Source organism: Trichophyton benhamiae, assembly GCF_000151125.1.
Source record: "Trichophyton benhamiae CBS 112371 chromosome Unknown contig00070.0, whole genome shotgun sequence".
NCBI classification, from domain to species: domain Eukaryota; kingdom Fungi; phylum Ascomycota; class Eurotiomycetes; order Onygenales; family Arthrodermataceae; genus Trichophyton; species Trichophyton benhamiae.
In genome coordinates this window covers 429,673-456,288 of record NW_003315101.1, presented here as the reverse complement: position 1 = coordinate 456,288, position 26,616 = coordinate 429,673, and the positions used below count along the sequence as shown (strand labels likewise).

At 47.9% G+C, this 26,616-nt stretch overlaps 13 protein-coding genes across 13 annotated transcripts; 7 read left to right on the top strand and 6 right to left on the bottom strand.

Moving 5' to 3' along the window:
- Window positions 1–688: 688 nt before the first annotated feature.
- ARB_00360 (uncharacterized protein) lies at window positions 689–2,310 on the top strand (the record flags this gene model as incomplete). Its single annotated transcript, XM_003013496.1, has 5 exons — window positions 689–845; window positions 914–1,199; window positions 1,280–1,730; window positions 1,787–2,051; window positions 2,108–2,310. 5 exons carry the CDS (start codon window positions 689–691, stop codon window positions 2,308–2,310), a joined length of 1,362 nt encoding a protein of 453 aa, XP_003013542.1.
- A 68-nt stretch (window positions 2,311–2,378) lies between these two features.
- ARB_00359 (uncharacterized protein) lies at window positions 2,379–2,756 on the top strand (the record flags this gene model as incomplete). Its single annotated transcript, XM_003013495.1, has 1 exon — window positions 2,379–2,756. The coding sequence occupies one exon, from the start codon at window positions 2,379–2,381 to the stop codon at window positions 2,754–2,756; it is 378 nt and encodes a 125-aa protein (XP_003013541.1).
- A 919-nt stretch (window positions 2,757–3,675) lies between these two features.
- ARB_00358 (uncharacterized protein) lies at window positions 3,676–6,836 on the top strand (the record flags this gene model as incomplete). Its single annotated transcript, XM_003013494.1, has 3 exons — window positions 3,676–4,193; window positions 4,263–6,645; window positions 6,720–6,836. 3 exons carry the CDS (start codon window positions 3,676–3,678, stop codon window positions 6,834–6,836), a joined length of 3,018 nt encoding a protein of 1,005 aa, XP_003013540.1.
- Window positions 6,837–7,142: 306 nt separating this feature from the next.
- On the bottom strand, window positions 7,143–9,773 carry ARB_00357 (uncharacterized protein; the record flags this gene model as incomplete). The annotated part of the gene is made up of 3 exons (XM_003013493.1): window positions 7,143–7,314; window positions 7,380–9,352; window positions 9,480–9,773. 3 exons carry the CDS (start codon window positions 9,771–9,773, stop codon window positions 7,143–7,145), a joined length of 2,439 nt encoding a protein of 812 aa, XP_003013539.1.
- Window positions 9,774–10,037: 264 nt separating this feature from the next.
- ARB_00356 (uncharacterized protein) lies at window positions 10,038–11,552 on the bottom strand (the record flags this gene model as incomplete). The annotated part of the gene is made up of 6 exons (XM_003013492.1): window positions 10,038–10,338; window positions 10,403–10,501; window positions 10,568–10,768; window positions 10,856–10,945; window positions 11,142–11,178; window positions 11,321–11,552. 6 exons carry the CDS (start codon window positions 11,550–11,552, stop codon window positions 10,038–10,040), a joined length of 960 nt encoding a protein of 319 aa, XP_003013538.1.
- Window positions 11,553–12,788: 1,236 nt separating this feature from the next.
- ARB_00355 (uncharacterized protein) lies at window positions 12,789–13,823 on the top strand (the record flags this gene model as incomplete). The annotated part of the gene is made up of 5 exons (XM_003013491.1): window positions 12,789–12,971; window positions 13,033–13,137; window positions 13,202–13,330; window positions 13,457–13,586; window positions 13,651–13,823. 5 exons carry the CDS (start codon window positions 12,789–12,791, stop codon window positions 13,821–13,823), a joined length of 720 nt encoding a protein of 239 aa, XP_003013537.1.
- A 606-nt stretch (window positions 13,824–14,429) lies between these two features.
- On the top strand, window positions 14,430–15,055 carry ARB_00354 (cytochrome P450, putative; the record flags this gene model as incomplete). The annotated part of the gene is made up of 2 exons (XM_003013490.1): window positions 14,430–14,806; window positions 14,875–15,055. The coding sequence occupies 2 exons, from the start codon at window positions 14,430–14,432 to the stop codon at window positions 15,053–15,055; spliced, it is 558 nt and encodes a 185-aa protein (XP_003013536.1).
- Window positions 15,056–15,624: 569 nt separating this feature from the next.
- ARB_00353 (FAD binding domain protein) lies at window positions 15,625–17,334 on the top strand (the record flags this gene model as incomplete). The annotated part of the gene is made up of 2 exons (XM_003013489.1): window positions 15,625–16,237; window positions 16,304–17,334. 2 exons carry the CDS (start codon window positions 15,625–15,627, stop codon window positions 17,332–17,334), a joined length of 1,644 nt encoding a protein of 547 aa, XP_003013535.1.
- Window positions 17,335–18,278: 944 nt separating this feature from the next.
- Window positions 18,279–19,475, bottom strand: ARB_00352 (uncharacterized protein; the record flags this gene model as incomplete). Its single annotated transcript, XM_003013488.1, has 1 exon — window positions 18,279–19,475. One exon carries the CDS (start codon window positions 19,473–19,475, stop codon window positions 18,279–18,281), a length of 1,197 nt encoding a protein of 398 aa, XP_003013534.1.
- Window positions 19,476–20,161: 686 nt separating this feature from the next.
- On the bottom strand, window positions 20,162–20,581 carry ARB_00351 (uncharacterized protein; the record flags this gene model as incomplete). The annotated part of the gene is made up of 2 exons (XM_003013487.1): window positions 20,162–20,422; window positions 20,513–20,581. 2 exons carry the CDS (start codon window positions 20,579–20,581, stop codon window positions 20,162–20,164), a joined length of 330 nt encoding a protein of 109 aa, XP_003013533.1.
- A 363-nt stretch (window positions 20,582–20,944) lies between these two features.
- ARB_00350 (uncharacterized protein) lies at window positions 20,945–21,568 on the top strand (the record flags this gene model as incomplete). The annotated part of the gene is made up of 1 exon (XM_003013486.1): window positions 20,945–21,568. One exon carries the CDS (start codon window positions 20,945–20,947, stop codon window positions 21,566–21,568), a length of 624 nt encoding a protein of 207 aa, XP_003013532.1.
- Window positions 21,569–21,882: 314 nt separating this feature from the next.
- Window positions 21,883–24,527, bottom strand: ARB_00349 (uncharacterized protein; the record flags this gene model as incomplete). The annotated part of the gene is made up of 2 exons (XM_003013485.1): window positions 21,883–24,326; window positions 24,446–24,527. The coding sequence occupies 2 exons, from the start codon at window positions 24,525–24,527 to the stop codon at window positions 21,883–21,885; spliced, it is 2,526 nt and encodes an 841-aa protein (XP_003013531.1).
- Window positions 24,528–25,430: 903 nt separating this feature from the next.
- Window positions 25,431–26,105, bottom strand: ARB_00348 (uncharacterized protein; the record flags this gene model as incomplete). Its single annotated transcript, XM_003013484.1, has 2 exons — window positions 25,431–25,955; window positions 26,031–26,105. 2 exons carry the CDS (start codon window positions 26,103–26,105, stop codon window positions 25,431–25,433), a joined length of 600 nt encoding a protein of 199 aa, XP_003013530.1.
- Between the last annotated feature and the right edge of the window lie 511 nt (window positions 26,106–26,616).

Here is a 26,616-nt window from a genome sequence, read left to right as displayed (position 1 = left end):
ACGCTTTTCTACTTGTTCAATAACCCTTAACTTTCTGCTTTTTCTCTTTTTTTCTCTATCTTTCTTTTACTATGATCATGCAAAGGGCTATGGTATACCCTTCTGCATGAAGTCAATCTTGGCTACGGAAGTTAATGAAGGTGGCATATTTATTTCATTTATTTCATATTTTTTTTTTATCTTCATTGGGAGCCGCGTCTGGAGTGGTCTTTTAAGATTTGGGGCCTGGCTTCGATTTCTGCCTTCTGCCTTCCTTGTTTCTTCTTGCTGTCTCTCCATTTTTTTTTATTCTTCTCTTTTTAAGATCCAGTTTTGATGTGCATTTAACTTACTATGGAGGGCCATAGGTTAATATAAAAATATTACATACATGTACTTCAAACAAATCTATGAATCTTTTCATCTCTTACCCCTTTATATTCACGTAGACAAACCGATTGATATGTTTTACGATCATAAATTCAGATTTTGGGATATCGCCAGCCACGGGTGTTGCCTTCCTATGTAATGTCAATGTTGCATTTTTAACCGCATTGGAAGACTCAAAGGCCCTAAACACTGCAAAGACTGCCTTTGCTCCGCAATATTCAGAGGATAGCTTTATCGTATATCCATACACTGTTGTATACATACGTTTGTTATCTCTGGGGGCCGTCTGTCGGTGTTCAGCTTCATCTGCTTCAACGTCATGGCGGGTTCAAGCGATTCCACTTCCGAAGGGGCGTCCTCCAAGACGCTGAGCAATTCAGTGACAGAACTACCATCGCACAAGGCCTCGGAGGACTATGGAAGATTATCTTTCGGGGATATCAATCTTCCCCCAATGGATCTTACTATACCTTCTTGTGAGTTTGTGGACATCGACAATAATGCTTTATCGAATGGAGACTGAGGCTAATATGAAGGTATATAGTTGGCAAGAGTACATGTTCTGAGTTCGGCGGCGGAGACTGTGGTGCCAGCGAAAATAACACTGACGTTGATACGGTCGTGATCGCTAAAGGAAGGCAGATTGGTATTGTCAGTGCAACGTTCCTTATATTTAATCGAATCATTGGAACAGGGATATTCGCCACGCCTAGTGCGATCCTGGCCCAGACGGGTAGCGTTGGCATGTCTTTGGTGGTTTGGATTATTGGGATGTTAATTGCAATGGCTGGCACGGCGGTGTACCTTGAATTTGGCACCGCGATTCCAAGGTTTGGGAGTTAACTATACCCCCTTTTGTGTCTGTTTAAAATGCCGATGCCTATCTGGTTGCTGACTTATATTAACACAGAAACGGCGGAGAGAAAAATTATCTGGAGTATGTCTATCGGAAACCCAAGTTCCTTGCAACAGCGATTTATGCTTCGTATGCATTATTCCTCGGATGGGCTGCTGGAAATAGTGTAGTATTTGGGGAATACGTTCTGCATGCTGCGGGCGTGGAAGTGAACCGGTGGAATCAACGGGGTATTGGGTTTGGGTGCATAACGGTAGCATTCCTTGTCCATACCGTCGAGATGAAATGGGGTCTTCGTCTGCAAAATACACTTGGCTTGCTAAAGCTGGTTGTGATTCTGGTTATCATTGTCAGCGGAGCAGTGGGACTTGCAAGAGGTACACCGGGGAACGCCCCGAATAACTTTTCGAACACCTGGGGAGACAGTCGCCCAAGCGTATACGGCATGGTGACTGCCTTGTACAGCGTTATCTGGTCATATGTTGGTTATTCAAATGCAAACTATGTGAGTAAACTTGCTGGGAATATGCCAGGAATAGCTTCTCTGACATAAACTTATAGTCACTCAGCGAGACTCGAAACCCCATTCGAACATTAAAGATCGCAGCTCCTATAGGAGTTACGTTGGTTGGAATCCTCTATCTGCTGGTTAATATTGCATATTTCGCGGTTGTGCCAAAGGAAGACATCCTGGGCTCTGGACGTATTCTGGCAGCCTCCTTTTTTCGCAACATTTTTGGGCCGAAGGCAGAGAGGGTTCTGTCCATATTTATTGCGCTCTCGGCCTTTGGCAACGTGATGGCAGTGCTATTCTCTCAAGGAAGAAGTAAGCTCAATGTGTTTTATTCATCTTCCGTACTCCTTTCTAACTAAGTGGTTTAGTTGTCCAGGCACTCGGCGAGGAAGGGGTCCTCCCACTGTCCAAGTTCTGGGCGAGTAAACGCCCGTTTAACTCTCCAGCTGCCGGTCTGCTGGAACATTATATCATCTCAGCCGTAGTTATGCTCGCACCACCACCTGGAGATGCATATATCTTTCTTCTCAAGTGGGTATCCCATGACAGTGTTGAATTGAATATTGGCTAAAAAAATGGTGAAATAGCATGATTTCGTACCCGTTGTCAGTGGTAAACGTCCTGGTAGCTGCAGGACTGATGCATATATACCTTCGGCCGTCAAAGTATCCTAGTTGGGCTCCGGGTATTCGAGCAACATTGCCAGTTACCGGATTTTTCCTGGTATCCAATATCTATCTCACCGTTGCACCATTCCTCCCACCGCCAAATCCCAAGGACAATATATATGCTTACCTTCCGTACTACTCGCACTGTGTGGCCGGTCTGAGTGTCTTTGTGATTGGCGCGGTATACTGGGTGATATGGGCAAAGCTGCTACCTTGTATGAAGGTATATGAGATTGCCGAGCACTCCTTTGAGGAGGAGAATGGAGCAACTAGGATGGTGGCAGTAAGGATACCTTCGGCAGGGCCCAGTGCGCCAGATGAGAAGAGGAAAGAAAGCCATTTTGGTTAGAAGAAAACCTGTCCCTCCCAGCCCGCCGTTGGGAGCTTGATATCCCTTCCTCCCGTTGAACTATGTGATGAGTGTCATGTAGGGGAATCGTAGCGAGTTGTATTATCCTCCTGACACCTACCGTGTATACTCTCTCCTTTATACAAGAGTCCATTCATTTTATTTAATACAGCACAGCTGGTCAAAATCCAGTAATGGCAAAAGAGATGTGCCGACTATTCTATGGAGAAACAGTTCACTTGGAGCAGCCTGGAAAGCCGCGAACCGATCCCCTCAAACTAGCGGGAGGAGTAATCTGGCATTGAAGGGCGATAGACGGCTGCGATTGCAGGCTCGCAGCTGGTCTATATCAAAAAGACGGCCCTTCCTTTGCGTTGATGAGAAGGAGAGAAAAGAGAGAGAAAAAAATAAAATTAAAAAAAAAAAAAATACCAATTAGAAAAAGAAGCAAAACACGCCAAGACATCCAGGTGAGAAGAACGAGGTCGCCGCCGCTGATTGGTCGGAAGCTCGAGATTTTCTCCTGCAGGAGAAAAAAAAAAAGCCGAAGCTGAAGACGCAGAGAAGACGAAGACGAAGACGGCGACAGCTTGATGGAGCTGATTCTCTGCGCGAGGAGCAAGGAAGCAAGGACGGGGCTTGCTTGTGCATTTTGATCTTCCGCCGCTCGTTTCTCCTGGTTCAATCCGTCACTCCGTTTTGGTCAATTGGGCTGTGAACTCTCGCTGTCTGGACATATATGGCTGGTTTTTGATATATAGGAAGACCTCTATATATATATAAACTGCAACAGTCTCAAGACGGGCGTCTTTTTGCATGCATGAAAGCTCCCGATAGCCTGTCTACCGGTAGCTACTGAGCTCCCCCGTGCATCCCGGCCTGTCCTTTCTCCATCTCCCTGGCCATGCCCGCCGGCAGGATGCTGTCTCGTGCCGCTGGCCTTCGCAGAGGCCCTTCTCTCCTTCGACCGTCAGCGCCGTCTCTCTCTGCTGCTCCGGCTGCCTCGTCTCTATCATCATCATCATCTCTCTCTGCTATATCTCTCCTGTCGCTGTCGCCGTCGCCGTCGCTCTCTTTCGGTATTACTCAGCCTTTCCGCCGAAGCTTCGTGCGCCCAATCAGGCCCGCGACCTCCCCCCGCCCGCCATCGTCTTTCACCCCGCCAACTTCTGCTACTTCTGCTACCTCTTTTCTTCCTTTCTCCTTGACATCTACAACTTCCTCCCCTTCTGCTCGTCTTCCTCGTCAGTTCAAGCGATTCTGCTCGTATAGGAGAATGTGTCATGCAAGGCGAGGTGACGACTGCGCCGCGGGTTCCATGCCCGTGGCCGCTCAGGGTCGCGAGATCCTCCCGGACAACGTGAAGCCGCTGCACTATGACTTGACGCTGGAGCCCAACTTCGAGGACTTCTCCTTCCAGGGCTCTGTTCAGATTGAGTATGGCTATCCGTGTTGTCCGTTTTATGAAATGCAAGACTGTTATGCTAACTAGACGGTGACCGATAGCCTCGACGTTGTGAAGGAGACGAGCTCTATCACTCTGAATGCCCTTGACATCACTATTGATACTGCTGCTCTTGAGACCAATGGAACAGAAATTGCTACCTCCTCTCCAGTTAGCTATGACAAGGACAAGCAGACTGCTACTATCACCCTTGGACAGAAGATTGCTGCTGGCTCCAAGGCCATGTTGAACCTCAAGTTCACAGGCACCCTGAATGACAACATGGCGGGTTTCTACAAATGCTCTTACAAGGATGCCAATGGCAACCAAAAGTACATGGCCTCCTCCCAGATGGAGCCTACAGACTGCAGACGCGCCTTTCCTTGCTTCGACGAACCCTCTCTCAAGGCAGAGTACACTGTCACTCTCATTGCAGACAAAGACATGACCTGTCTGAGCAACATGGACGTGGCTTCAGAGACTGAAGTCAAATCCACCATGGTCAGCCATCCTCGAAAGGCTGTTAAGTTCAACAAGTCCCCACTTATGTCAACTTACCTTGTGGCTTTCATTGTTGGCCACCTCAACTATATTGAGACAAAGGCCTTCAGGGTGCCAATTAGAGTGTACGCTACCCCAGACCAGAACATCGAGCACGGAAGGTTCTCACTCGACCTTGCTGCCAAGACCCTGGCCTTCTATGAGAAGGCCTTTAACAACGAGTACCCGTTGCCCAAGATGGATATGGTTGCCGTGCCCGACTTTGCTGCCGGTGCTATGGAGAACTGGGGTCTGGTCACTTACAGAATCGTCGACGTTCTGTACGACGAAAAGACCACCGGTGCTGCTACCAAGGAGCGCATCGCCGAAACTGTGCAACACGAGCTCGCTCACCAGTGGTTCGGAAACCTGGTCACCATGGACTTCTGGGATGGCCTCTGGCTCAACGAGGGCTTCGCCACGTGGATGTCGTGGTACTCGTGCAATGTCTTCTATCCAGAGTGGAATGTCTGGCAGACCTACGTTATCGACAACCTTCAACAAGCTTTGTCTCTTGATTCCCTTAGAAGCAGCCACCCTATCGAGGTACCTGTAAAACGTGCCGATGAAATCACTCAGATCTTTGACGCTATCTCCTACTCCAAGGGCTCTGCTGTCCTTCGAATGATCTCCAAATACATGGGCGAGGAAAAGTTCTTGGAGGGTGTAAAGGCATATATCAAGAAGCACGCCTATGGAAACACCACCACTAGTGATCTATGGGCTGCCCTCAGTGAAGCCAGCGGTAAGCCTATCGACAAGGTTATGGATATCTGGACTAAGCAGGTTGGTTTCCCTGTTCTTACAGTAAAGGAGAACAAGGAAAACAGCAGCATCACGGTCCAGCAGAACCGTTTCCTTCGAACTGGAGACGTCAAGGCCGAGGATGACAAGACTCTTTACCCCGTCGTCCTGGCTCTGAAGGGCTCTGATGGCATTGATCAGTCTGCTGTCCTTTCACAGCGATCCGAAGAGATCAAGGTTAACCTCGACTTCTACAAACTCAACGCAGACCACTCGTCTCTCTTTAGAACATGTTACACTCCCGAGCGCCTGGAGAAGCTTGGAGAGGACGCCAAAGCCGGTCGCCTTACTGTCGAAGACAAGGCTGGTATGATTGCCGATGCCGGTGTCCTTGCCGCTTCTGGCTACCAGAAGACCTCCGGCAGCTTGTCTCTCCTTAAGGCATTTGATCAAGAGAACGAATTCGTTGTATGGAATGAGATTCTCACTCGCCTCGGTTCTATCCGCGGTGCCTGGATGTTTGAAGATGAGGAGACCAAGAACGCCCTGAAGACATTCCAGCGCAATTTGGTCAGCCAAAAGGCTCACGAACTCGGTTGGACATTCAGCGACAATGACGGTCATGTTCTGCAGCAGTATAAGGCTCTCATGTTCAGTGCTGCTGGCTCTGCAGGCGACGAGAAAGTCGTTGCTGCTGCCACCGACATGTTCAAGAAATTCTCTGAGGGTGACTACGATGCTATCCACCCCAATATCCGTGGAAGCGTCTTCGACATTGCCCTCCGAAACGGTGGCGAGAAGGAATGGCAGACTGTCTTTGACAGATACAAGAACGCACCCACCTCTGCCGAAAAGAACACCGCTCTCCGCTGCCTTGGTTCCTGCGAGAAGCCAGAAATTGTGCAGAAGACTCTCGACCTCACTCTTTCCGAAGAAGTCAGAATCCAGGATATCTACATGCCCATGTCCGGCCTTCGCTCCCACTCCGCTGGTATACTAGCACGTTGGAAGTGGTTGCAGGTCAACTGGGAGCCCTTGACTAAGAGGCTCCCTCCTGCCTTTTCCATGCTGGGATCTGTTATTCAGATCGCCTGCGCTAGCTTGTCTACCGAGTCGCAGCTGAAGGAAGTAGAGGAGTTCTTCAAAGACAAGGACCACAAGGTAAGATACTTTTTTTTAAAAAAAAACTCATCTAATGTTATTAGTTGACTTTCTGCTAACCAGCACATGTATAGGGCTACGACCGATCCCTGGAGCAAAGTCTTGACTCCATTCGCGCTAAGGCTGGCTGGCTGTCGCGTGACCGTGGGGATGTGGAGAGCTGGCTCAAGACGAACGGATTCAAAGCCTAAATCAACTATTAAATAACGTATCTTTCTGTGAGATGCATATTTTAAAGCTCTCGGCAGAACGGATACCCTGGCCATGAGAGTCTTCCTATAGGTTGACAAACGATCAATCTTACATTCGTTAGGACATTGTCCTTATGTTATGCATGACGGAACCTATCTATGGTTACCGCATCGTAGCCCAAAGGTTAGGGTGTATATAGATATATTTCGAGAGAAGCCACCCTCCTTTAAAGTCGTAGACGCTGCGCCTCAATGAAAAATCTTCACTTCTTTAGATCATATATATCGTATCTTACACATGGTTATTTACCATCCACTACCGCCACCCTTGCCGGCAAACCCAGAGCTCTCTTCAATTTTCTTCTGGCCTGCTGCACCCATCCCTCTAATCGGTTTAGATTGAGCAGCTTCATGCTTGCGTAGTTCCTCTGGTACTCTTGATATAGACGACTTCATAAGCATCTGTTTCAGATCATAACTGCAGACAAAAGTTAGTAATTAAGAACCAGAATCAATAAGAGGAATGTTGGGAAATCAGCATACAGGACATCATTATCTTCACTACCAAGGAATGTGATTGCAACACCACTCTTCCCTGCACGTCCAGTTCGTCCAATACGATGGGTATAACTTTCAATATTCGTGGCCATATTGAAGTTAACCACCAAACTGACGTCTGGAACATCTATACCACGACCAGCAAGATCCGTGGCAACCAAAACATCCGTCGATCCGTTACGTACGGATGCGAGAGCCGCTTCTCTCTGCTCCTGAGTCTTAGAACCGTGCAATGTGACAGCCGAGAAGCCCATGTGTTTAATATCTCGCGCGACAGCATCACAGTTTCGTTTGATGTTGACGAATACAATGATCGGAGGACGGTATTCACGTGAAGTGAGAATTTCCGCAAGACGTTTCTTACGCTTGTCTTCTCCTGCGACGAATTCAACCCGCTGCTCAACGGTATCAACTGCTTCGCCAATGTTACCTATCGTAACTATTGCGGGACGACGGAGGTATTTCCTTGCTATCCGTTCAACAGCTGAAGGCATGGTGGCAGTGTACATCATTGTCTGTCTATATCGGTCCTTGCCGCCAATATGTTGGCTCATTGCCTGGGCGTTCTCTGCCTCTTCGGTATCAGGTTTCTCATTTGATACCGGAAGTGCATCAAGAATTTTATTCACAGGTTCCTCAAAGCCAAGATCAATCATCCTATCTGCTTCATCCATAATGACATAGCAGCATTGACTGAGGACGAGTATTCGTCTCTCAATACAATCGACCAACCGACCCGGGGTAGCAATGATGATTTCGGCTCCGTTGCGTAGATTATATGCCTGCTCTTCAAGCGAGTGACCACCCACAATACTGACAACGTTGAAGTTAAGCGGTGCAGCAAATTTCATAGCTTCTATTTCGATCTGCTGGGCAAGTTCACGAGTGGGTGCTAAAATAATGGCGTAGGGGCCATCATTCCGTCGCCATTCAAACTCGTCTAGTCGTGGGAGCGAGGAGATGTAAACAAGCAGTGGTAGTAGGAATGCTGCTGTTTTACCCGAACCGGTGACAGCAACACCGATGAGATCCCTGTTCTGCAACGCAATTGGTATAGAGACTCTCTGGATAGGCGATGGGTCCTTGTACCCGACAGAGTCAATAATTTCAAGAAGCCTCTTGGGAAGGCCCGATTCAGACCACGAACGCATCGGGTTTGGCAAACCACCACCCTTTGTGCTGATGTTGAAGTCTTCTTTGAATATTCGCCAATCTCTTTCTCGCATGTGTTCCAACTTCTTCTCACTCCAATGGGCATCAATAGCATTTCTTCCACTCTCTTCCTTTCTTCGTCTTTCCATCTCCAATATCTCTCTTGCTCGGACACTTCCAGCTTCAAGGTCCCTGTCCTCCAAAGCCTTTGCATACTTTCTCACGGAGTCATCTACCACTTCATCTGCAAAACCAGCTAGCCTACCACGACCGAAAAAGTTTGCCTCAGAGCGATTCTGGTATAGTGGGTTGTAGTCAGGGCTAGTGTCTTCTTCCGCATTCCATTCAAAATTGAATTTCCTTTCGGTAGTTCGCCGCCGTTTCTTCTTCGCCGAAAAGCTAGATCTCTGGTCTGCTCCCATATATCTCTGTCGAATGAGCTGTGCCTGGGCATCTTCTGGTAAGGCCCGTTTCTCCCCTTTGTTTCCAGAAGCAGATGCCGAAGAACTCTGTGAATTTTTATCATTACCCTTCTGATTTGATCTCATGGAAGCCGGTCCAGTCGGTGCATCGTGTCTCAACGCACGGGGACCTGTAGGGATGTGCCTCGAACCATCATTCCTACCAGTCTCACCAGTCCGAGAAGCAGAAGCTGAAGAGAACCCATTTGTCTCTATATCTGGAGTTCTTGAATCCGACCCAGAATTACCATTGGCTGCTGACTTCGCACGGCGAACGCTGTCCACTTCTTTCATTCGTTTTTCGAGCGCAATCTTCTCCCTCTGTGCTTTACTAAGGAATTTTGGCTATTCACAGGAATATATGTTAGTAACTTGTCCTACAGATCATCCCTACATGGATGTTAAACAAGAGGAGGAAGAAGAGGCACGTAATGCGCTATGCTGGTAAAGAAGATTCGACGGATTAACATACCTTTGAAGCTGCCTCGTCTGCTTCTTTTTTCTTCCGCAGCAATTCCTCAACACTTAGAGGAGTCGCCGCTTTTGTAGTTCCCCATCCTTTCTTTTTCTTGGGCTCTGAAGGGGGAGGGGGGGGAGGAACAAGAGAATCTGGGGGTGGAGGAGGAGCCGGGATATCTGGCGGCGGCGGAGGCAAGCTATGGTCGGCAGGAGGAGGAGGTGGAGGAGTCGGAGGCCGTTCGACGGGCTCTGGGGGAGGCTGCGGAGGTTCTATAGACCCATAGTTACTGTCTGTTATCCCGTCCATTGTTAAATATAAGCAGTGGTTCTTGTTTGCCCGGAGGACTTGAAGGAAGCTCGAAGCTTTTTTGATAAAGCGCGAAAGTTGATCGTCTTACGTCAGCAATGCACTAAACCTAAACAGGACGTCCAATTCTACTACCACAAAAGCAAAAAAGAAGAAACGCCAGTTGATATATCGTTTATGTACATTGCAGGTCGTGAAAAGGGGTCTCATACTATATACAAAAGGGAGTGTTTATTAAAGCATTATTCATTCCTTTGACTTTTTTCATCGTGATAGGTTCTGAGGTTGGGGAGATGCCCCGTTCAGTCTGGGGCTACTCTGGCTTTCCTCTGACCTGTTGAGGCTCTCCTCGTCATTTTTAACGGGATACCCCCATTGCCGGAAGGCCATGTCTTTCTGGTTGATGAGTTCTTCATGGCCAGACCGCTTGGAGCGATTTATCATGCTAATTGTGGGGGTGAAAGAAGGACGTGAGTTCTTGGAGAAGAGGCCGGTACGCGAAGAGAAAAATTGCCTAACTGCAGGCATACTGGAAGCTGTGATGCCAGCAAACATCTCGATCTCCCTATATGTTTTTGTTAGATATGGATACAGAAGCAAAATTTCGGTTATATAGCTGGCTGCCTTACGTCCAGAGCAAAACGTATCCGACTTTCCATGATGCATCGCTTACATCGTTTTGGAGCAGGACACGATAATAAAGGTTCACACCCGAAGCTGCCACGGCACTAAGAATATGTCAGAAAAAAAAAGGTCCTGCGAAGCCTATAGTGGCTTGCCCGGAGATGACTTACAGGCCACCAGTCATGAACACTAGTATGATACCAATCTTCTTCGCAGTTGACAGCTGCAGCTGCCATACAGCGGGCATTGGGAGTATAAATAGGACAACGTCGACCAGCGAACCAATGATGCCGGTAGGAATGGAGAACTCGGCGAACTTGAGATAGTGCCATGAGAGGATACAGTCGAGGATAGACTCTCCCGGCCATGGACTGCTCAGCACGAAAGACGAGATCGAGGTAGCGATATAGAAAAGGCCGGATAGTGTTGCCCCCACATATACGCTAATTCTTACATACCTCCTTACTTTGAATAAGAGGTAGTATTGAATGAAAAGGCTGAGTTTGATCAGTCCTAGGGCTGGCGTTGCTGTGATAACTGTGATGTAGCTTTGCTGCTCTAGTTATCAGCAAGTTGTCAAACTAACGAACCTAGGGACTTAATACATACATAGAGATGGGCATTTCCAAGGAGCTTATCGAGGTGCACCTCCCACTCGTGTCTTCCGGCGATTCCATTAATACAACCTTTATAGGGGTTAGTCTGGGACGAGAAAACGTTGAACAGGAATTCGACGTCACTTACCATTTAGCGTCGCCGCATAATATATGAGACTGAATAGCTATATTTTATTGTTAGGCCTATTTTATTGACAGAGGGCATGATCGTGGCGGCTCACAAATCCTATGGATATTGTCACTTATGAAAAAGCAGTCAGCCTGGCGTTCACGCTTAACCATCTACCACCGCTGGAGTCTACTTACAGTCATCCCACTTCCATGTTTTCGAGATGGCGAGTCGAGTGTACATGCGAATGAAGAAGCAGAAGCAGGCCATAGCCAGGAACGCTGTCCCTACTCCTACAATGACCGGTACTTGAGACACTGGGTCATCGAAATTCGGCGTGACCCCAGGTGGTGGTTTACCGCCTGGGATAGTCGACAGAAGCTCTGGCGGAATGCTCTTGAGAGCACTGGCGTCTGGAGTTTTAGACATCGCCGCTAGCTTGCTAACTAGTTCGATCCGAGGTCTCGATGTTGCTGAGCGCAGCTTTCGATCATGCCAAAAGATCGCAGAAGGATTTGTAAAATTGAAAAAAGAGGCCTTACCAACAAGCCGGGCGCTTCGACGTTAATATTGAGAATATTGCCCTCCAGCAAGGCTGCGCAAGCACCTTATGTATATCAGGACAACCCGGAGGACTGCGAGGCTGTGAGAACCCACAATCAGGCCTGGTTGCCGCTGTACCAGGGTTTCGTTTCTTCTTCTGCCTGCCACATGTACTGCATGGTGAGGGGGGCCATGTTCGTTTCCTGAAGATTACTGGGCGCCTGCTGGTCCGTTGGGGGCCATCCGTCTAACACGATGCCCATGCGGAGCGGTCGAAAAGTCAGCCATTGCCAGCGGCACAGCAATGATCCCTGCCACTGCGGCTGATCTCTCACATATCGACCAGGATCAAGGCGTGGTATTTTCGCATCTGCACCTGAACAACACCCTGTATTGCCCTCCAGGTGTTCCACATGCACTCCGTATGTGCGTGAAGGATTTTAAATTTCGTCGGTTTCCTCTAGTGCAAGAAAATCGTACTCGCCGTGGAGAGCGGTGGATATTGCAGAGCTCTGTTCCAGGCGATTCTACGCCAGAAATTGGTCCGCTTATATTTGGAATTAAGGTAGACCGGGCCGAACTCCCTGATTGAATGTATTTCTGTCGCTCAATACACTTTACGTTTTACGAAGCCCACCACAGCCATGATCTGCTCTCCTTGCTACCCGCCTCTCCTTTTTCCTTAAAACTCAGCCCCCAAGCCCATACGCTCCATGGACCTGGCCACGGACATGATCAGCATGGAGGAGGCTGAATGGCCTTTGCCTTGCTGTGGATGATATGCATGTCGTAAGTATGGTGTATGTATGCATACTGTTTCTCGAAATAGGCATATGAAGACCTCGGATACGCCCAGCTCTTGTCCACCACTCAGCTTTCCCCATATCGTCGGGCCCCAAAAGTCACGCAAGCTAAGACACTGCCAGAACAAAGGCGGGCTGGCCAAGGCTAGCCAGGGGTGGGATGCTGGAGGGGCCAGTTCAGCGTCCCGCTGTGTCTTGGTCCATTGATAAGAGCGATGGTATCCATGTGGTGAGAAGAGACAGTTTAGCAGAGAGGGAGAGACAACGGCGAGAGACACAGGGATAACGTGTGGTTGAATAGATTTTGAACCCGCCCACCATGCATACAGAACCACCCAGCAAGCATATTGTCACAATGGCAATTCCAATACTACCCTCATTCTCGAAGCTGGCTTCGACTGTTGACTCTCGAGGTTGGAACTGGCACTGGTATCACGTAGTATACCTCTTTTTGGCATGGCAGACAGCGCAGATATTGTGGAAGTTCTGGTGGAAGGCTCCGGTATGCATACCTAGATTGGACCGGTAACACTCATGGTGTTAATATTGACGTGACCGTTTAGTCCAACGTCATTATTGCAGCATACCCTACGCCGTTAGGAAGGTTTTTGACGGCATTGCATATGGTATTTGATTCTGGAACGCTCCTTGAAAAAGCGTACGAATCGGTATGTGTTTCCATGAAGAGATCCTTTGGAGTCACTAAAAGAGCAAGTGGTTAATACGTTCCAGGCTGGCGGAAAACCGTTTGCGATTCCCATGCTAGATCGCTGGATTATTTTCGTTTCCAACACAGAGACCCTCAAGCAGCTCGACCGTGAACCTGAACATGTTCTATCACTTCAGCAAGCTCTGCATGAGGTAACGTCGCCCTAGATTCTTTGCAGTGGTGGCTGAAGAAATCCGCTAAATAGAAATATGTAGCTCGCGTCCACAGGGCCAATATTAGGACCCCATCAAGTAAAAATAGAGAACAAGGGAACACAGAGCGAAGTCTCTCGTGTTGTGGTTGGCGTGTTGAAGAACAAGCTCCGTTCAAATATTCCTTTGATGAGTGATACCCTTCGAGAACGAGTCAGGAAATCAATGGCTCTGGAGATGTCTCCGCCAGCAAACGGTATGTTGGGGCTTTGAAGGATAGCTATACGGGACAATTTGCTAAAACATTATACCATGACCAGAGGCTTGCGAGAAGAATGAATGGAGACAAGTTAGGCTTATGCCAGTACTCCTTCGCATCTTTACCAGTGTAAATCTCCTTCCTTTGGTTGGTGAAGAACAAGGTGTGTATGGTATCTCTCCATGTCTATTATCATACAGTGAAGCTGACGGAGGACAAAGCCAACCGCCCTGAAGTGTACGACGATGTGATGAACTTTTTCTGGAGCTGTGCCCGGGCTTTTCCCATCGTAGATATGATGCCCAGTTTCCTCACACCGTTAGTTATCACCCCCTGAACTATATCGAAACATAACTGACTAGGTTGCTGTAGGTTCATTGGGCCAATTGCCATGGGCTGGGGCGTAACGAGAACCAAAGTATACGACCTCTTGTTGTGGCATACTACGAAGGCTCTTGAAGATAAGGAGGTTGGCAGAGAAAAACAGGTATGAACGGTCCCCCTCTCTCTCATGGCAATAAGGAGGAGAGGGGAAAAACATAACTAACAGACCTTAAGCACGCTGGGGGCCACGTCGCACAATGGGCTTCCGAAATAACAAAACTTCGAGATGCAGCAGAAGTGGCCAAAATATCACTTGGACTGTTATTTGCGAGCGCATTCCAAGTGCCAATGGTAGGTCAAGGCTAATATAACCCCCGCGTGTGTGTCACCATCCATACTGAAGATCCGGCGGCACAGGTTGTTCAGTTCTGTATACACAGACTATGTAGGCATGGGGAGTACACAGACAAGCTCAGACAAGAAGCTCTCGAATGTGAGAATCTTTCTTTTGGCGCGATGAACCGAGAGATGCCTTACCTGGACAGTTTCATGAAAGAGACTTCTCGTCTAAGTCCAGGCCCGATCGGTAAGCCAACCCTCAGTTCCTCCATCTCCAGTATGGCTGTAGAAAAAAACCATTATCTAACCTCTACAACAGTAAGTGCACCTCGTACAGTCATGGTACCGTACACGATGGAGGATGGTTGCCACATCCCAGCCGGAAATTGGATTGCCATACCCCAGCTTGCCCTCATGCGTGACGAGAAAATCTGGCCCAATGGTAAGGAATTCGAGGGATTCCGTTTTGTCGACGAGCAAGGCGATGCGTCAGAGTCACGGTTCACTCATCCAAGTCACGAGTTCCCCTTCTGGGGTTCAATAAAGCATGCATGGTAAGTTTTACTCGAACTTCCTCGGAATTTCGGACTTGGCTGCGACAACGTGCTAACCTCCGGACCAGCCCTGCACGCTTCTATGTCTCCGTTGTCATCAAAATGGTCCTGTCACATCTTCTTCTAGACTACGAATTCAAACTCGAAAACCCAACAGCGGCCCCGTTCCTGACCTTTGGCAAGGTCAGAGTGCCTAGTCCCTTTATGACGCTGCTGGTCAGGAAGCGCTCCACTGGCTCGAGGGTGTAAACCGGGGTTCAGCCTAGCCGCGGAGATCCGGTATGCTCGTTCCCCTCATGATGAAGATTCTGAAGGATTTCTCCCCATCTATTTCGCTTCCGTGTCTTGTCATAGGCCCGGCATCAATCTTTCCTTCAATTCTTTGTATTAAACTTTCTGTAATTATTATTTTTTCTTTTTTATTTTTGGGTTATCGAAGGATGAAGGTTTAGACATGTGGGGAATAGAGTTCGCAAGACCGAAACCTAAATGCACATGCTTAAAATCTTATTTTTTCTTTTCTTAATAATGACGCAGTTGGTCGTCGATCTTTCGACAAGGTGAACGCGCGTGGGCTGAGCTTTGTGATGCAGAGCGTGCAGCTGCAGCCTTGGGAGCTGGTTTGAGATTAAGAGGGGGGCATTGTCGCGCATCAGAGGCAGCTGTCACACAGCTACGGGGTAGCTGGGTCCGTGTTGGTGCTTGTTGCAGGGCGCGCTGCTGCCTCTTCTACTCCAGCCTTGCTCCGTTCTGTACCTGTGAGAACCCAAGGCATTGAGAAACAAGAGCAGAAGACGACAACGACCATACAGGGCAAAATGAGCGCTACATCTGTTACTGCGGCTCTTCTGATTGCTGTTTCTATCTTCTTTGCCATGCGCCGTTTGCGCGGAAGCCCAAAGGAGCTCAAGGAGCCGGAGCTTATAGTTCGCTCATCTGAAGCTGCCATACGACTCAACAAGGTCCTTGCATCTGCTTTGCCTGAGGACGTTGTGGTTTTGCCTCAAAATGCTGCTACCTTCAGGAAGTCGATGAACACATACTGGGCCCAGCAGGAGTGCGAGGTCGTGCCTGCGTGTGTTGTCCGGCCTCGGAATATCGACCAGCTCTGCACAGCTGTCTCTATTCTTAAAGGGGAATACGACAGACGCAGGAGTTTAGAGGATGAGAAAGGTGGTATTAAGGCGGGTGGCTTATTTGCTGTCCGTAGCGGTGGTCATTCAGCTGTCTCTCATGCCGCGAGTATCGAGGACGGTGTGATGATTGATATGAGCCTATTCTGCGACGTGACCCCATCGAAGGATGGGTCGAGCGTCGTAATCGGTGCGGGAGCTAGATGGGGTCCAGTTTTCGAAGCTTTGGCTGCGAAGGGTCTTGCTGTTGCTGGTGGACGCAACTCACATGTTGGCGTCGGCGGCTTGACATTAGGAGGTATACGAGTATCATTCCCATCATTGCTTTGCTGAACCAGAGCTAACGTTGGTGAAATACAACTAGGTGGAATCTCCTTCTTTTCTCAACGTGTCGGTTCGGTATGCAACAATGTTCTGAGCTACGAAGTCGTACTGGCCTCGGGGACCGTCGCCACAGCCTCACCTACCTCTAATCCCGACCTCTGGCGTGCCTTGAAAGGTGGTGGTAACAACTTCGGTATCCTCACTAACATTACTCTACGCTGCTTCCCTTCTACCGACATATGGAGCGGTTTCCTCTATATGCCATCCAGTAGTGCTCAAAAAGCCCTGCATGCGTTCCACGACTTTGTTCACAGAGCTCATCCCGACAATACTGGAATTACTTATGATCGTCATGCGTCCGGTCCGATCGCATGTTTCACTTACCTGCAGCAACTTGGTATCCAGGCTGTCTCAGTCAACCTCGTCTACACGAAGCTCCCTGAGAAGAAGAACAAATGGCCTGAGTGTTGGGAAACTTCTGGCTTCAAATCACTTTGGCGCTTCTGGAGTACTTGCAAGGTCCGCCCACTCGCAGATGCTTGCGATGAGATGAACTCCCTTAATCCTCCTGGTAGACGCCAGGTGCTTGCTACCACCACCATCAAGAACGACATGGCAACGCTACAAGCCGTCTACTCTGCCTATAAAGACGCTATTGCGCCTATCAAACAAGCTAATATCAAGGGCATGTCATGGACGCTCGTTTTGCAGCCCATGCTAGCAAACTGGGCTGGGGAAGGCTGTGATGGAAACCCCTTTGGCCTAGCCGATACCAAGGAGCCTCTTGTGATTGTCTCATTTACCGTCAACTGGATTGAGAAGAGTGACGATAAACTCTCTGAGAAACTGACTCGTGACGCGATTGAGCAGATCGATGCTGCTGCCGCTGCCAATGGAACTGGCCATCGGTATCGATACATGAACTACTGCGGAGACTGGCAAAGCCCGTTTGAGGGATACGGAGAGGAAAACGCACAACTCTTACGCGATATAAGCAAGAAGTATGATCCGGAGGGCTTGTTTCAAAGAGGCTGCGTAGGTGGGTTTAAGCTTGATATAGAATATAGCTAAGTCATACGGTAAAGTCGATTTATTTTCTTTCACCGTATATGGTCTTTGACTCTGTAGTGCCTGGTATATTGAGAAGTCCCAAAGAGCTAGCTAGAATGTTAAATACAAAGCCGCAGTTCCATCTCTATTAGTAGCATTGTATAGGTTAAATAGAGACAAGGAAATGGCTTACTTTGTCTATTTGGTAGTTACTAGTTTTGCTTACTTCTTAGTTTATTACTTGTAGGCGTTTTACCGCGTCTTTTTGTGAACTTGTCTGGCTTAACTTCGGAGATACCAAGGTAGTATTTGACCATAAGATAAACTGAGTATCTTTTTACTGATCAAATGCAACGCCTCCATTTCTGCTAAATATAACTACTAGATATCGTTGTTGCCCTAGCCATAGCGTCATAATCGGTGGCGACTATTAGTTAACTCTCTCTCACAGGAGCTCATCGACATGATTGCGAAAGACCTTGACCTAGATTCACTCTGCGCTGCTTTCGAGTTCTGCCCTCGGTTTCTACTTGAACTCGAGAAGCAAAGAGAAAGTATCGTACCCTTAGTAGAACGGGGCGATGTTCCTTTGAACCGGGATTTTCGGATTATGGAAGCATTGCTTCGACCAGGGAAAGACAATCTCTACCTTCTACACATACCGGTTAGAGGGCCTTTGGTTTTGCTGTTTCCTCTATTTAGACCCCCATCGTTGCCGTTTTCAAGCCTGGATGCTAGTTACCTGTATGATTAAATTAAAATTTAAGATAACTACTGTAATAAAGGCCCTCTCAACAGTGAATTTGAAATTGTATTTGATTTATTTCTTGCTACTAAATAGGAGAATTGGTGGAAAGAGGAAGGGGGGGAAAAAAAAAATGTAAACCGCCCAGCCGACTGAGACGCCCATTGTAGATTACAAAGTCCAACTAATATTGCGTACGCCACTAATTAGTGAGTGGAAATTAGACAGTTGGAGTTGGGACAGAAACATCAGGTCTGAACATAGAATTAGGACTTTGTTGGCCAATCACAAGCTTGTCCTGTGTCTCCTTTGAAAGTGATGACTTCATAATTGATTGGACTGACGGCGGACCATTCACTTCACGGTTAAGGGTGATGTACTCTTTGGCAGCTTCACTGGACCCTCGCTCCAGCAAGTAAGTCATATAAAGCTGAAGAAGCTCCTTAGCTGCCTCGGCAGGCAATGAACTTTTGTTGCGAATATCATCGATAACCTGCTTGATGCGTTCGTATTGTGCGGGCTCAGTATCGGCGCTGGTTGGCTGTTCTAGCTCAAACATAAGATAGCTTGTCCAGAAAGGACGGCTATCAGGATACCAGTGTTGATTCTTGCGGAACACCTGTCGAGCTTCATCAGCGGTACCTTTGACCCTCCAAAGGAGCTTGGCCCATTCAGCCACAAGTGCTGCTTTTGTCTGAATATCACACTCTGCTGAATCTAGTTGGGTTTTGTAAATCTCGATGGCTGCATCTAAGCCACCATGGCGACGTGACAAGTTCGCAAATGATATTATGGTTTCAATGTGTCCAGGCATAGCAAGGAGGACAGCATTGTGAATATCCTTAGCAATATCGACTCTTGAAGCCATTTCTTCAAAGTAGGCATAGTGGAGTCGGATAGCTGGGCGAGATATGGGGACGTATAGGGAACTGGCCTTTTGATAGATGATTCTAACTTCTTCTTCCTTTCCTTCTTGGCCAGACATCCATGCTGCGTAACGCATCCAGAATTCATCGTAGTGCGCACATGTCACAAGACATCTCTCGTACAGAAACTGGGCGCGGGCGAAAGAACCCTCTGCCTCCTCAAAATCTAAGTACCTTCTCCAGTTGGATAACTGACCTTCATCTAGTTCAGTAACATGGAAGTAAGGCCGTTTGATTTCTGACTCGTAAGTCCATCGTTTTGTCGTTTCCGTCTGAGTGCGTGAAAATATTTCGAGGAAATGACCATCGGCTCTTAGTCGAATGTCTCTTTCGATTTCAGCCTCACTCCTCGAACCAGGAGGTACATTACCCGCCGCATTTTCTATTTCAGCTCGGAATTGAGCTAGAGTTTCAGGAGGAAGCAGCTCGTTCAAAGGCCTAGTTTGAGCGAGTTGTCGGTACCGTTCGAAATACCTGGCATACTGGTGCATTGGTATTTGGATAATTTTGCCAAGCACTGCAAATATCTTGTCAGGACATTCAACGCGCTCCTCGAATTCGAGATACTTGTCCCAGAATAGATGTGACAAGAAATCAAGACCGACACAACTGACGCCTCTCTCAAAGAGCCTATAGTAAGAGGGTCAGTAAAAATTAAGCCCAGAAAGAAGATAAGAAAGGGTAAGGAAGAGAAGGGGACAGAAGGAAGGGTGGTGGAAAGGATGTCAAACATGGCATATGCATTTAAAATCTTCAAAATGAGGTGCCGAGTTAGATCAACGATTGATAGAGGTAGGTGTTGCTATATCATCCGTGCGTGACATAGGAGAAGGATTCTCGAACAATATCCAAGTAGTGTGCGAAGCAAAGGCAGCCTGAATCTTATGGGTAAGAAGTAGCTTCAACGAAACCGAGGTGGCAGATGACTATCTCACCCATTTAAGGAACCTTGATATTATCGATCTGCCCCATATGACCTCAAGATTGCGAACGACTCATGCGCTATGTCGGTATGGTTATAGGGAAGGGGACCAACATATTATACTTACTCTCGAATAATATCGGTATCGTGCGAGGTTTCAACCTTGAAAGTACAGTAGTTTGTCCAAAGGTCAACCGAGTTTGTAATGCTAGCAACTCCGCGCTCATACACCTAAAGGGAAGAAGATGATATGGATCAGCATATGCGATTCTCAAAGAGAATGAAATGTGGAATGCTAACCATCTCGGCGGCCTCGGTGCCGGCAATAGAGAATTCTAGGTCCGCATATTTCTTCCAGTACCCAAATAAAAGAGGGAATTTCGCAAGGAACCGATCGTATACAGTTCTTGTAGCTGTGATAGCCTGAGGGCTTGAATTACGATTGATTCCGCCTTCTTGGCCCTCGGCTGCGCGCACCAGTTTCTCCCATGCCTCAAAGCTGTCGGTATCCTCGAGCTGTATCAAAAAAAATGTGTTAGCAAAGCCAAGTAGATTAAAGAGATTATCGTATTCTGCGAAGACTCAAAGAACTCAAGGTATGCTTACCACTTCAGCATAGAGCTTCTTCAACTCTTCATTCTCCTCGTCGGTCCCACCAAAGAGCAAGTCTGCCATGTTTCTCCAAATCACCAGCAATAAGATTTTTCAACTGATAGTCACGGTCTATACAGCACGAAGGTATGGTGAGCCGGCTTTTCTTTGTCGCTTTCTTCTGTAGAAATGAAATGTAGCTCAGCGCGCGTTGAGCGTCAAGTGAGAAATTGACGTCGGGAAGAACAGAGAGGCGCTAAGGAAAAAGCGGGCAAGGTTATGTAAGAAATAGGGATAGCCGCGAGTATCACGTGAGTCAAAAAGCTTTTGCGCGCAGAAAGACTGGAAAAGTGAACGGTCGAAGACGAGAATATTGGCTGAGCCTGGACTGTAATAATTCCAACAGGGCGAATTGAAACAGGCATTGTACCCCTTTGCAGCCTGAACATGACGACTCAAGCAGCAGTTGGCCTCGTTGAGGGCCTCCCGCTCCGGCTTCGAAATTTCTTCGCCCGCTATCCACCACAATACTATTCTTCGCAAGCTATACCGAAGGCCCTACCACAGCAAGAAACGTCCTCTGGCAGCTCTGAATCTTCCGCAGTCATTAAACCAGCTCCCAGCCCATTTGCATCACGAAATACCAAGGTCAAACTTTCGAAAACCAAAGACGCCGACTCCATTTCCTATACAGACTCCCTCCTCCGTTCCGACCCTAGCGGGCTATACCCAAACCCTTTCCTTCCATATAAGAACCCGGAAACTGGGCGATGGCGAGGAGCTGTGATATCATTGCGTCGACAGGCGGAATTGGTGAAATTAGGCATCAAATATGGCGTGGAAGAACTGTTGCCTCCAGGTCGAAAATCAACCGAGTATAAGCATGCAAGGCTTATTGAGAAGGGTCTCAGAGTCAAGGGTACTGGTATCGGCCAGAAGGTCAAGGGTCACAAGTGGGAGAGATCCATGAAAGGCAAGTTGGAAGAGAGGAAGAAGGCTATGTTGGAAATGCCAGAAATGATCCGGTTATGGAAACAGGTAAGGGTTCACATTCGTTTCTCTATTGCTTAAAGGTAATCTTGGACTAACATATATCTATAGCGTGGTCATGGTCGTGGCTGGAAGAAGTACCCTCGGTCGTGATTTCCCTTATTATGAGCTTGAAAACCCTTCAATTGTAACTCAAATGTACTATATTTTGGAGTTTGGCGGTTAACCCTGTTTTGTGCGAAGGAATAGCTGTTGCATCAGTCTTATAAAATATCCAATATATACTTAGAATTTCACTATAAATCTACGGAAAATGCATGACAGCCGCCCGTGGCACAGGATAGGAAACCTAAAGCCTACAAAAATTCTAGAAAGTGTGGGCTATATCGCCGTTATCAGTCATAGAATGGAGTTACCATTTCGCCTGTTCTGACTGTTAAACGCTTATCATCAGATGCGTTGGACAAACAAACATGTTTACCAAAGTAGACTTTTCCTTCAACCTTTCTAGTCTTTGCCAACGTAGAGAAAGGCTCATCGCTGCGTGTACCAGTCTGCTGGTCAATACAGATCATTTGACACCTCTGACAAGACCCAAGAGCGTCAAAATGAGCACCTCCCACCTGGAATCCGGTCCATAGCTCTTCTATATAGGGATGTTCAGAAGCGGCTGATGACTGATATACTGGAGTGAGTTTGGACGTGAGGGCTGGCTTTTTTTCGCAGACAATGATGTTGGCTCGGAATACGTCCGCTGCAACTACTTTAGAGGTGGAATTTGGCTTTCCCGAAGACTTTATAGTTTCGTTAACTTTATTAACGCTTGAGCGGGATATTATGAGGATAGGTCCCTCATTGGATAGGAGAATAGGACGCTGTGAACCCGATGCAACAGGTTCGGGAAATGAACCGGGGATCTCGTCCATTGTATTTAGCGTATGTATAAGTCCTCTGCCAGGAGTTCGGTATGGCTTAGAAAATCGGGCTAACGAGTGGTTCTGTTGCGCTGGAAATCTTGCAAGCATGCATGGAACACCAAGGAAATCAGAGAAAAAGGCTGAGAGTCGAGTGGATTTGTACACTTGCACAGAGACCGTATCTCCACATACTGTAGATTGCTGATTTGCGATATTTTTGCATATCTCTCCCTCAACGAGATCCGTGGGATTGACGGATAACGGTATTTCCATAGAATCTCCGTATGAGCCCGGGGTTGGTAAGGTAACTCGTAAGATTCCCCTGGCGAGATCAATTACCGGCCGTATCAGTGCCATTCGGGGGTATCTTTTCTGGCTGAGAGCAGAGCCGGTTCCTTGGTGTATCAAACACCACTCTCTGTCCCAGGCTAGCCCTTCTGGTTTGACATCCCATTCCATCGATTCAGGGATGGTGAATGAGCCGCAGCTCTTGATTGGATAAATACAGAGTTTCTCGATATAAAACTGCGAAGGTAATGCTTGAACGGAGGGTGCTAAAACTCCATCTCGAGGTTTCGGCTCGTTAACGACGGGGTCCTCCACATAGAAATTTCGAATGAAGTCAAGAAGGGTATCAATGTCTTGTCTAGATGTCATGGCACCTAGGCTGACCCGAAGACCACCTGTAGGTTTTCCAGAAATGATGTCATTGTCATCCCCACAGCGCTGCCCAGCGTTATAATTGCGTTTCATATCATCTGCCTTCAACCCAAGGTAATACGCCATCCCGCCAGGATTGCATAGGGTGCCGGACCGGATCTGAATATTTTTGACAGCAGCTAGCTTCTCCACATCTGACTTCCGTATCCAGCCTCCAGTGCTGTCCTTCAGATTGAACGATAAAATAGGGCCTTGGAGAGCACGTTCCATATACTCACCCGGTCCTTTGTAGATCTCGCAAACCTTTGTACCATTTCCATGCTCTAGAGATGACAGCCCAGAGTATAAGATCCTAGCCAAATCTGCAGTATGGCGAGATATATTATCCATGGAAGAGTAAATATGCTCATGTACGTCAAAGGCGGAATGCAAGGCCACGATGTTATGAAAAGGCAACGTGCCATCTTCAAGCTGATCATGAAGGGCAGAATCCTTTTTGGCATGCCACTGTTCTCCGATAGTCAGGACCATTCCGACTGTACCCCCGCCGAAGTACTTTCTGTTCAGGAAAAGATGACCGGCATCTTTGCGAACTATGAGGGCTCCGAGGTCAGGAAAGCCAAAGATTTTATAGAAGCTGATAACAGTGAAATCTGGTGCACAGGCTGTGTCACTTAAATCAAGAGGCGAGGTAGAGGCTAAAGATGCAGCATCAAATAAGGTGAAAGCTATCTGCTTCCCATCATTGTCTGTGAAGGCACGAAATTCCTGGCACCAGCTCAATGGTAACCGGCGACCGGTCATGTTTGATTGGCCTGGGTATGCAAAAAGGGTCGGGTGGGCAGACTCTGAAGTATTGTAGCCTTTACGAAGTTCATTAATCCAGTTGAGTACCTCGTTATCGGCCATAAAGCATCTGCTTCCACGATCTGCCACGTTTCTGACCCCAACCAAGCTGGTATGAGAATCGACATGATATCCGTACCAGAACCCCCCAGGCTCATAGTCTCGCAAACTTTCCGCAACGAGCTTTATTCCAGCTGTTGCGTTGGCCACAAAGACGACGTCAAAGTCTTCCGGGCTTGCGTTACAAAACCGAAGAACTCGTAGTCGCGCATCATCTATTAGACTGGTGGATAATTGGGAAGATGAAGACGCTGAGTGGGGGTTCCCAAAGAGGTTGCTTGTCAGGCGCTGGGAGAATGACTCTATGAGCGACTTTGCATAGAGCGTTGTCCCTGCATGATCAAGGTAGGTTGTATCTAGAAGTCAAGGAATCAGCACTGGGTTTCTCAGTATTATCAAGCAGCTTAGCGGCCACCTCCAAGGAATAAAGCAGAAAACGGTCATCGATAAGGGTTAAACATGCTGCTATGCCAACCTTTCAGTAGCGGATATTGATCTGCTCGGATCTTCTCAACGGGCTCCTTGTAATAGGAGGGCGAGTCTTCGATGGAAACCATCGCTACCAATCGATGTTGAATAATGTGACATTATTCTAAGCAACTAATGTAGCAAGGGGGAGAGAGAGGACAAGAAGAGACGGCTATTGGGTATATATAGTTATATGGCCAGCCTATGAATAGCGGGCAAGTAGTATCATTCTGCTCGTTGAGGCTACTTTATGCCTAGGCAAGCGTTAGACGTTGCGGCGCTCTCCGATACAGACCCGGCGGAGTTACTTTCCTTAAATGGTATGTTTGCACTGTTTGAATTAAAATTTCTGCTTAATAATAGACCGTCGGCCAATGGTTAATACCCGTCCGGTATCACGTGTAAGATATTAGTAATTCATTAGTCATTAATGGATAAACATTCAACCTTATAATTCCATTATTAGGTAAGCAATTGAGAAGTAAACAAATCCTTGTGAGCGACGCCGGCGATGCTGATATATATGCTGATATTGCCATGTCTTTCTATCTTCCAGGCGCCTGGCGGACTCGCTCGGAGAGATCTGCCTTTCTAGCTACCTGGTAGTGTGGTTACTTGACGCCGAAGCAGCTCATCTAGCTGTTGCTTACATACAGAGTATTGGCAGGGTGAAACGGAAAGTAGCCTCTAGTGAGAAGAAGGCTTCGTTATGCTACGATATAGAGAGCAAGCTTGTAACGCGCATCATTCTTTTCGTCTACGTAGAATTGTAGATTTCGTCAAACCCATCTAGATTGTGTGCTAGAAGAGACACAGTATTATTTCGAGTATTTAACATATCAATCATTATCTACAGAAGCCAAAAACCAACCAGTTTTATCCGCCAAAGTTTCCGTCGTCAGTCATGAAAGACAACAAGCCGTTTGCGCGTACCTAGGGAGTAGTCTAAAGGGGAAAGGAAATTTGAAGAGCAGGAAAAATAGCCAGGTGTTTTAAACATGGTATGAGTTCCGTCTTCCAGAGCTGCTTCGATGTCTGTGGTGGCTGCTTCGGCGGCTGGAGTGGCTTCCTCTGCGCGAACGCCGCTCGTGGTGCTCCTCATGGTGGGAGATGAAGTATGCGAACACGGCCGTCCAGAAGAACGAGATGATGTTCATGATACCGAAAGCAAAAGAGGCTTTCAGCATGGAGCACACCTTGTTTGGGTCGCTGGCGAGCGGGTTGCGCTGCTGCTGGCCATAGTATCCAAACGGGCCCAGACTGAGGAGGAACTTGCTGCGCGAGAAGTTGCTGCAGTTCTCCTGGGCGATGTCACGGAGCAGATAGACGCCTGCGATCAAGGCGCCGAAGAAGCAGAGGTCGATGAAGGAGACGAAGATGGCTGAGCGCTTGGTGTTCTTGAAGCGGAAGAGGGTCTCGAGCACCCAGATGCCGCCCAGCACGCTGACGATGAAGAGGACGAGGATGTATGTTGGAGTGATGATGTTGGCCTTGACGAAGCCATCGATGAACCATGCCTGGGATGCGGATGTCAGTACGGAGTTTCACGGGAGGTGCTTTTCCAGCATAGTGAGGTGGCTGGGCCGACTTACGAGCATGCCAATGGGCGGTATCAGCGTGATCAACTGGCCGATTCGCCAGCAGATGAAGAAGAAGCTGGAGAACATCTTGGTCGATGCGCCTTGAGGCCTTTGCTAGCCAGCAAGCGGAGGAGGAGGAGAGACTGAGGTATAAGGAGCTGCTATATGAGGCCCCGATCGATTCCAGCTCGCGACTGGGTGGAGTAAACAGAGCGTCGCCTGCGAGCAGCAGCAGTCTGTCTCGTTAGCTATGCAGGACGGTTGAACAGATCGACAATGCGAGTGCCCGGGAGGTATGTAGTTATGTCCTGATATAAACAAGGTCGCAGAGATCCAGCGCCCGACCATGCGCGCTACGGAGCTATTTAACTATCGCCGGGCCAACCCTTGCGGTCCCAGGACTAAGTAAATTAATGTGATAAATACTTGAGGCTGGGAAATGGAAGAAGGAAAAAAAAAAGCAAAGACAGGCAGATAAGCGGGATGTTTTAGCCGTGCTCGCTGTCATGGAAACGAGCCCTGTTGCCAATCAGCATCGCCAATGACGTCGACGGGCCATGGATCCCAAGCGAGTATAAGATGGCAGCGGACGGAGGAG